Below are 10140 nucleotides of genomic sequence, written 5' to 3'. Positions count from 1 at the left end.
GCCGGGCTAGCGCGGGAAGGCAAGTCCCCTCTTCCCCTCCCCCTCCACGTGCCGCTGGCGGCATCCGCGACTCTGCAAGCACCGGCTTCCCGCCGCTCCCCGCCCGTCCGCGGACCGCACTCACCGGGAGAGCCGGCTGCAGGCGCAGCGCCAGCGCGCAGAGCCAGAGCCAGAGCGCAGCGCGCCTCATGCTGCCCGGACCGGCGGCGGGAGCGCTGCGGGATGCGGGGATCTGAGCGACGCCGCGCGGTACGGACTGCGCGGGGCTCCGGACAGGCTCCGCCGGGTCTTTGCGCGCTGCACCCTCGGGCAATGCCCCGCGCGCGGCTGTCTCTGGCGAGGGCTGCGGAATCCGCCGGCTACAGTCCGCTCTCTACCTCTGGATTCCTCTCCGCCCGGCTAGGCTCCAGCCCTCACGTCTCCCGCGGAGCTCCGCCTTATAATAAACCCACAGGCCCTTAGCCGTTGCAAAAACTAGCCCCCCACCCCCAGCTCGCCTAGTCTCGGGGCCAGCCCCAGTCCCCACCCCCTAGGACCCCGCCCCCTCAGCCATCCAGCCCCGCCCCTTGGAAAGTCCCACCCCGGCGTCCTGGCCCCGCGCTCGCCCCGCCCCTCTCGCACGGCAGCGCCGAACCTCGTCTTCGTCGGGAGCTGTGGTTCCCACAAGCGGTTGTGCTGGCGATTCAACCCTGCTGCTCCCGGGTGGCGGGGTCGGGGCGCACCCCCTTCCGCCCTGCCCCACTATATTGGGGCGCTGCCCGTGAGAAGGGCGGGAGGAGCGGGCGTCGGCCTTCGACTGTGGGCGCCAATCTACAGCGCCCTCTGGACGTGGGCACCCAACGTCCTCCAGGTGCGTTCGACTCCCGGAATCCCAGCGGCGCCAGGAACGCTTTGCGGGCTGTGCGGGGGTCTCGAGGTGATGGGGCCTCAAACCGATGGAGACCTCCCCCGCCTCTCCTTTGGCTGCCTGCCGAAGGGGTCCCTGCGTCCTCACGTCCCCAAGAACAGGTTCCCACAGGCCCTCGCGTTCTGCACGCACGCCAGAAAGTGCTGGAAACTTGGGGCCATACTTTAACAGGGGTACATGCTCAGGATGGGCTGAAAAAAAAAAGAAAAAGTTTTCTGAGTCTCAATCGAAGACTGCCCTCTCCATCTTCTGAGCCAAAAGGAAAAATAAACCTCCTCCAGCCCGCGGAGCTGAGGAGCGCCGCTTGGTGATTCCCTAAGACGCCCTAGACCTCAGTGTTTCCAGCAGCCCCCTCTGTGCGGGAAGGCTATGAGAAGGCGTCTGGGTGTCGCGCAAATGGCCTTGAGGGAAAAGGGGAAGAAGCTGCCAGGCCCTGCCAGCAGACTGGTAGGCAGGAGAGATGGTGCCAAGTGACCTTCGTACCTGGGCCTGGAGACCAAAGATGGCGTCCTCCTCACCCACATTCTGCAAGTAGTGGGCAGGGCAGGCCTCAGCTGGCCTGAACTGGGAACCAGGAAGGTCTCCTGGGGTGGTTTGGCCTCTCAGCAGTATCCAGTGTTTCTCTTTAAATGTTTTAAACGTTCCTGGGTCCTGGGCTAACCAGGCAGGACCATCCGCTGTGGGCCCTGGGTTCTCCACCTGCCCAGCAGGTTTGCCAGGAGTTATGCAGCCTCCTTAGCCCCCATCTAGTCACACTACCCCGTCAGAGCACAGAAAGGTGAGGCCCCGGAACAGCACTCGGCCTTGTTTTTGCCCCTGCTCTGAATCCCTATTTGACTTGAGCAACTCCCTGTTTTGAGGTCTCGGTTTCCTCAGGTTTGGCTTTGGGGGATGAAAGATTTTCATCGGGTTTCTTGGGGCCTACTGCGGGGCCCCCAAGTGCCTCGACATCACGGATCATCCAACAGCACGGCACCAGGCAGGGTCTCTCGGGAGATCAGGGAGTCCTGGTGGGTTAACAGGCCCTTTTAGAAGAAAGTCCGTGTATCTCCCAGGGTCTGGCTCCACAGGTCTGAAGTTAGTTCTCTGGTCCTCTCAACCCAATGTGGCGGGAAAAATAGGTCTGTTCAGAATCCTGCTTTTCTCTACTGCACAAAATCGAGAAAGTTGGGGTCTTGGGGGGCTCAATGGAGACTTTTCAAAAATCACCAGTTTAGTGTTTCTTTCCAACAGTACATTTGCCCCAAATCAGTGTGTGTTTCTTTGAGCAGACAAGGAAGAGGAGGGACCCAATAGAGGGACCCCCAAAGAAGCATGTACAGAGAGAAGGAAACTGGAAGATCAGGGCTTGCCTGTGGCCCAGAGGACCCCTATTTTGCTTCTCCTCCAGCCCAAATTCTGCAAGAAACCTCTTCCTTGAGAAGCTGCCTTGGAGATAACAGCCCTTTGGAATGTCACAGCTACATCAGTGCACATGCACAGATATGGTCCTCCATCCCTGCTGTGCGCATCAGCCCCTGCCCTGGGACCCCCACCAAGCCTTCATAACTCTAACACCTAAAGGGTTAATGTGTGGCCGAGCAGGGGGCTTCTAGCCTCCCCTGTGGAGGGACCGAGGCAGGGGTTCCATCCTGACTTGGGTTCCTAACATGGGTCATCAAATATGCTCAGTATCATCCCTGGTGAACCACTAACTGCCTTGAATGTTGCTTCCTTTTCCCACTAAGGGAAAGAAGGTTCTGGGAAGGCAGGGCCAGCATCTCCCCACCCCATTTCTCTCATTCTTCCCATGGGCACCTGTCGCCACTTGGGGGCAGGGCAGCTGGTGGTGAGCAGGCAGGAAGAGGCCAGCCCTGCGTGGTGTGTGTGGCACCTGGGGCGTAGGCTGCCCCCTTCACTGCGGTAGGCACCTGGACTGGCAAAGCCAGCCTCTGAGCAAGTGGGCATCTTTCAAAGCTCAAAATGCACTTAGCCTTCAACTCAGTGACTCTGTCCCCGTGAATTTATTTTTCAGAAGTATTTTTTTAAAAAGGGGGAGGGTGCCTGGGTGGCTCAGGCAGTTGAGCATCCGGCTTCGGCTCAGGTCATAATCTTGTGGTTCATGGGTTCGAGCCCCGCATCGACAGCTGACAGCTAGCTCAGAACCTGGAGCCTGTCTTCAGATTCTGTGTCCTCTCTCTCTGACCCTCCCCTGCTCATGCTCTCTCTCTCTCTCTCAAAAATAAATAGAACATTAAAAAAAAAGAAGTATTTTCATCAGTGTCCCAACAGGCATGTTTATACACTCATCAATAAAGGAAAAGTGAAATAAATGTGGATATTCCCACACGGTGGAAAACTATACAACACTTTTTAAAATAAAGCAGTCTCAACATGCGACATTTTTCAAAGCTTATTTTTAGGTGAACAAGGCAAGTTAAAGAGTGATCTCTATATAGTATGGCCACAATTTTCTTAAAACAAAAACATGTGTGCAATGTACACAGACTATTATATATATATAAAACATTTTTCCTGTAGGGGAGGAAAATGGGATGGAGACAGTTGTAGGAGAATTTTTAAGTTTAGTCAATAATATTAATTTATTAAATGAGAATATATACATGTTACTTGTTTAATTCTTTACATTAGAAATTGTTTATTGAATCAGTGGAAATGCTTTTAACCTCAACTAATAGCTTCCCCTCAAGCAGCTGGAATATTGCAGGTACCTTACCTGCATTACTCACCGTACAACAAAAACTGCCACACTACTGGAACATAAGCCCCGCCCACCTCTCAGCGCTGCCATCGGGGCGTGGCTCCTCCGTCAGGCTGGTGACAAGATGGCATCAGTGTTTCCAGCCATCTCACTAACACAGCCACGTCCAGTAATGAGGTCACTCCTCCTACTTCTTTTTTTTTTTTTTAAGTTTATTTATTTATTTTGAGAGGGAAGGTGCAAGTAGGGAAGGGGCAGAGAGAGAGAGGGAGAGAGACTGGGAATCCAAAGCAGGCTCTGACGTCGGGCTCTGATCCATGAGCTGTGTGAGATCATGACCCAGGCCGAAATCAAGAGTGAGATGCTCCGCGGACCAAGCCACCCATGTGCCCCTCAGTGTACACACTTTTCCCATCTCACTGGCCAGAATGGGTTCCGCACCCACATGAAGCCATGACTGGCAAGCAGGGCTTAAGTATCAGAATGTGTGCAGATTCACCTTCCAGGTGCTTGAATTTGGGGGAGCCAATGTCAAGGACTTCCCAAAGAATATCAGATAATGTGTAAGGGCATTCTTACCTCAAGATGGTAGAAAACACAACTTTTTATTAAGACAAAGCAACCTCTTCTCATCATGAAACATTTTTTTAATGTTCATTTTTGAGAGAGAGAGAGAGAGAGAGAGAGAAAGAGTGTGAGTGGGGGAGGGACAGAGAGAGAGAGCGAGACGCAAAATCCGAAGCAGGCTCCAGGCAATGAGCTGTCAGCACAGAGCCCGATGTGGGGCTCCAACCCTTGAACATGACCCAAGCCGAAGTCAGACAGTTAACTGACTGAGCCACCCTGGAGCCCCTCATCATGAAACATTTTAATAAAAGACAGTTTATTGTTTTATTGTGGACCATTTCAAACATATAATAAAGAATAATGTTGCTCAAAAAATTAACAACAATTTACCATATGATGTAGCAATTTCACTTCTGGGTATATGCCTAAAAGAATTAAAACCAGGGACTCAGACAAATAGTTGCATACCTGTATTCACAGCAGCTAAAAGGTGGAAGCCACCCTTGTGGCCACTGACAGATGAGGGGATGCACAAAATGTGGCGTATGCATAAAGTGGGAATACCATTTGGCCCTAAAAAGGAAGGAAATTCTGATGATGCTGTAACACTGATGAGCCTAGAAGACTTTATGCTAAGTGCAGTAAGCCAGTCAGCCACACAAGGACAAATACTATATGATTCCACTTATGTGAGGTTTCTGAGGTGGTCAAATTTATAGAGACAGAAAATAGAACCGTGGCCGTTTCTTGGGGTTGAAGGGAGGAGGCTTGCCAGGTATGGAGTCTTAGTTCGGGAAGATGAAAAAAGGTCTAGTGAGGGAAGGTGGTGATGGTTCAACAGCATGAATGCACTTAGTGCCACTGAGTTATACACTTAAAATTGTTAAAATGGCAAATTTTGCATTATGTATATTTTACAATAAAAAAGAATATTTAAAAAACCCCACCTCAGTTGCAATCCCCTCAAAATCATAATATAATGAAGACAACAATATAACAACAATATAATGAATGCAACAACCAGTCTAAGTTTACCTAATCTTACCATGATCTTTTTTCTTCTCTTTTTGTTATTTTTGTATAAATGAAACGTTATGGATTCAGTGGGGAAAGGCTTCTCCATTTATGTTTTGAGCTCTACCCATGTTGACACATGTGGCTCCTGGGCACGCACTTGCTGTATTCCCACTCACAGTACGCACAGGCCTCAGTTTGTTTACCCGTGGACGTTTGGTTGTCTCCGGTTTTTCAATATTACACTTGACGTTGCAATCAATTCTTGTACTTCTCTCCTTGAGTGCACGCGCAGACTTTCTAAGAGTAGATAGAGCTGGGTTTAAGGTACAAATACATTGAGCTCTCTTGGGAATTGCTCTAATTTCTCTAAACAAGTAGCTCTCCAAAAGGGTCCTTAGCAATTTATACTCTCAGCAGCAGTTAGGACAGTGCCCATTTTTCTGTTTCCTCTGTATGACTTGGCACTTATTGGACCTTTTATATTTTGCCCCTCTGACCTCAAGTGAGATCTCTTCGTTGTCATTTGATTTTGAATGGCCCCACCGTTAGGAAACACTTTGCTGGAGCCTGGTATTACTGACCGCCTGGGCTGATACTACTGGCTGCTTCCTGTATTTGTTTTCTTCTCCTTTTTCAGGAAAAGAACCGGTAAATTTCAACTGGCCCTGTGGCCGTCCAACGTAAAGATTCTCTTTCCCAGCATCACCTACAGCTCTGTGTAGCTGCCTGGTGAGGGTTTGGCCGGTGCACGGGAGCAGAGGTGGTTGTACATCCGTTCGGGGGGTGTCAAAGGCAGGAACCGGTCCTTCTTTCTTTCTTTTTTTCTTTCCAGCTGGCTGGGATGCAGATATGGCTGCGGCTGCAGCAGCCATCTTGGGCACGAAATGAGCTTGAGAACAGAGACCACGCATGGCGGAGGGTCAGGTTAGAAGGAGCGTGGAGTCCCCGGCCAGTGAGGCGGCGCACCCGCCCCGCACTGCCCACGCACACGTGCGGATGATGGACCGCCGCGTTGCTTCAGACGCTGTCATCCTGGATTTTCCACCCCTCACCAGGGAACCTACCCGATAATACTCCAGTCAGTTTGGCCTTCTGCACCTAACCCTAGAGAGTGCGTGGGGAGGAGCGCGAGGGGGATGGTTCCAAAGATGTTGCCAGGAAGTTCCAAGATGCTGCCAGGGATCCAACCCCGCCAGCTCCCCAGTCCTGGACTGTGTTAAGTTATGGATTTGACTCAAGTCACCTAACAACCTCGGTCCCCAAAAGAAGTCTTGAGGAGAAGCAGGTGTTCACGTGATGGAGCGTTTTCAGAGCTGAAGCCCCTGCAGTCATCTGCTCTGCTCAGGCTCCGGGGGGGGGGGGGCCACTCTCGGTGGGTGGCAGGCAAGCCGAGGGGGCTCCTCCGCAGGAAGCCCTCACGCCAGTCCGCAGTCCACGGTGGGACTGTGCTGGAGTCCAAGGTGCCACAGGAAGAAGAACATGGGAAATTTTTGTTTCTTTCATGTAACTTCCACGTGGTTTTCCTGGATACTGAGAACTGTGTAGCTACCTGTACTGTTGGCCCCTTTGTGCTCAGGCAGCCCTAACACATCCGGTGCCTGGCGGATTGCAAGACAACTGGACTTTATATCTGCTTCTCTGTCGCCATCCCCACACCCTGCCTCACCCCTACGCTACCTGCCATTTCTGATGTATAGTTTTGCTTGCCTTGGAAGTTGCCTCTGATATTTGCTAGGATGTCAGCAGGAGAAAAAAAAAGAATAAATACATTCTCTGTAAATATCACTGGGATTTTCACATCCGAACCAGAGTTCCTTCCCCAAAGCCGTCCCCTTGCGGGACCGTGTTTATCATCTGATGCTGCCCACGCCACCACCCTAGGGAGACCTAAGGACTCTTTGTCTATGAATATAGCTATTTTGTTTCTTCGTTTGTTTGTTTGAGGATGGTGGACTGTAGTTCATTCATTTGATAGACGTGCCCGGAGCTGCAGTGCTGCCCGCTCCGCCTCTGGACAGCCTTTGCTGGAGGCTTGGACAGGAAGCTCTCCGGCAGGCAGGTATGCCCAGGCCAGACTCACTCTCCCAGGTGCCGCCAGACTGATCCATCCTGAGCCACTTCCTGGGGTGGGGCTGTTCCTCCCTGGCCTGCAGTGACCTGTCCCTGCCTCCCAATGACCTGGCATCTGAGAAGCCGCCGGGCCTTCTCTGACTCAGCCCCGTGTGGGGGCAAGGGGCGCCTGTGCGATGTCGTTAGGGCAGGGAAACTGCCCAGGGGAGACGCTGGGGTGGGCTCTGAAGGGGAAGGAGCTCACAGCAGGCAGGCCGTCGAAGGCAGCGTGTGATGTGGGTGCAGGGACCTGCGGACGTGTGTAGCCGCTGCTTGTGGCAAGTTCACTCCACAGATAGAGGGTAAGCCCTGTACTAATCAGAGGTTGCAAACCAAACAGCTCCTAGGGCTACATTTGGCATGCAGAAATGCTTTGCCCTCACAGCGTTTTTCTAAAAAGAGATTTCCATAAGGAAATCACATGTAAGAATCCAAATTTTGGATTTTCAAGCAGAATCAGAAGAGCTAGTAACACTGGACCCCCATCCTGTCATGGCAAGGACCAGCTAAAGCCACGACTCGTGAAGTGTAGGCATTTCTAGCACATCTGCCACCTCCTGGGCCCTGCAGGAGGCCCTTCCAGGAGCCTCTGCACAGTTGTGACGTGTGTCAGCTCTGGCGTGAGTCCGCAGCTGACCCCTGGCCCGGCCTCCCTGGGCATCCGTACAAGCCCTCAAGGCCTCAGCTTCCTCATCTGTGAACGGCTTAGAAGACGAGGCCCTTCCTCACCCAGCTGTTAGGGGGGATGGGATAAGACATGTAAAAGCACTTGACGCCTGGCGCCTAGTGAGTATTCTAGACTTCCCAGCTATTGCTGCTGCTGTTGCTTCTGGTACCAGCTCATGATTTCAGGGTCAAAACTGACCTCTGTGGAGATTGGAAAGGACCTTCCTTCATTTGGACAGCTTGTTTTCTCCAGGCAATACCCCTGCCCGTCGGAAATCCCTGGGGGCCCCTCTGGGGGAAATTTTTTCTAAATCCCCTCTGTTCCACTATTGATCCTTTCCTCCCCACCCGCCCCCTCCCCCAAAACTCTTGCAACCTCTTACCTTCTTAGGTCTCCATAGTTTTGCCTTTTCCAGAATGTCATATAGTTGGAATCCTATGGTGTGCAGCCTTTTCCAGTTGGCTTCTTTCACTGAGCAATATGCCTCTAAACTTCCTCCATGTCCTTCCGCCGTTTGATAGCTCATTGCTTTTTACCACTGACTAATATTCCATTGTCTGAATGTATCCGTTTGTTTATCCACCTACAGAGGGACATCTTGTTTGCTTTGGAATTTGGGCAGTTATGAATAAAGCTGCTATAAACATCTGTGACCCATCTTCTATGTGGACCTGTTTTCAACTCATTTGGGTGAGTAGCTAGGAGCATGGGTCATATGGTAAGACTCCCTTTTAATTTCATGATACATGAATATAATCGCATTGGATGAAACTGATTTACATCTGACTTAGGAGTTAGCATAAATTAATATAGCTCGTGGTTACAGCTTTGTGCCCTATAGTTCTGTTTTGTCTTCAAGGTTGTTTTAGTTTTGTAGAATAACTTGGGAAATCTTCATTGTTTTCCACACTCTGGAAAATTTTATATAAATTAGGAATTATATGTTTCTTAAAGATTTACAGAACTTGCCCCTTAAACAGTCTGAGCCCATGGCCTTATTTTAAGGGTGTATCTTTTTTTTTAATCTTTATTTTTATTTTTGAGAGAGAGACAGAGAGCAGGAGAGGGCAAAGAGATGGAGACACAGATTCTGAAGCAGGCTTTAGGCTCTGAACAGTCAGCACAGAGGCCGACGAGGAACTCAAACTCGGAAACTGTGAGATCATGACCTGAGCTGAAGTCAGATGCCCAACCATCTGAGCCACCCAGGCGCCCCTAAGGGTTTATCTTTGACTCTCTTCTTTTTTTTCTTTTTTATCTTGATCATCTTTAGGTATACAGTTCAATAGTAAGTATACTCATTCGTTGTTATGCAGATCTCCACAGAACTTTTTCATCTTGCAAAGCTAAAACTCTATACCCATTAAACAGTAACTCTTTATTTACTTCTCCCCCAGTCCCTGGAAACCACCATTCTGTTTCTATAAATTTAACTACTTTAAATAACTTCGTGTAAGGAAATCAGACAGTATGTCTTTTTGTGGTTTCACGTATCATAATGTCAAGTTCATTCATGTGGCAGCCTGTGTCAAAACCTCCTTCCTGGGGCACCTGGGTGGCTTAGTCGGTTGAGGGTTGGACTCTTTGATTTTGGCTCAGGTCATGATCCCAACGTTGTGCAATCCATACCCCACATGGGCTCTAAGATTCCCCCTTTCCCTCTGCCCCTCTCCCTTGCTCTCTCTCCCCCTCCTTTAGAAGGCTGAACAATATTCCATCGTACACATACACCACATTTTGTTTATTCATCTGTCCATTGATAGACACTTAGATTGTTTCTACCTTTTGTCGTTGTGAATAATGCTGCTAGGAACATGGGTATGCAAATACCTCTTTGAAATCCTACTTTCAATTCTTTCTTTAATGTTTATTTTTGAGAGGAGGGGAGGGGCAGAGAGAGTGGGAGAGAGAACCTGTCAGCAGGTTCTATGCTGACAGCAGCAAGCCTGATATGGGGCTCCAACTCATGACCTGAGCCCAAGTTGGATGCTTAACCAACTGAGCCATTCAGGTGCCCCTACTTTCAATTCTTTTACATATATAGACCCAGAAAGATTGCTGGGTCATATAGTAATTTTTATTATTTTGTGTAATCGCGAAACTGTTTTCAATAGCAGCTGCACCCTTGACATTCCCAACAAAGCACAAGGCTTCCAATTTATGCGCATCCGA

The 10140-nt window shown here is 50.3% G+C and overlaps 1 protein-coding gene across 1 annotated transcript in view; it reads right to left on the bottom strand.

Moving 5' to 3' along the window:
• The window catches only part of SDC1 (syndecan 1), a 23805-nt gene extending 23320 nt beyond the window's left edge, over nt 1–485 (bottom strand). Inside the window, exon 1 of the mRNA XM_029938246.1 lies at nt 125–485. Within this exon, the coding sequence (XP_029794106.1) occupies nt 125–190 (66 nt within the window). The 5' untranslated portion in view covers nt 191–485. The remainder of the gene's footprint in view (nt 1–124) is intronic.
• Between the last annotated feature and the right edge of the window lie 9655 nt (nt 486–10140).

This window comes from Suricata suricatta, chromosome 4, assembly GCF_006229205.1.
Source record: "Suricata suricatta isolate VVHF042 chromosome 4, meerkat_22Aug2017_6uvM2_HiC, whole genome shotgun sequence".
Taxonomy (NCBI): Eukaryota; Metazoa; Chordata; class Mammalia; order Carnivora; family Herpestidae; genus Suricata; species Suricata suricatta.
This window is presented reverse-complemented; position numbering and strand designations above follow the sequence as displayed.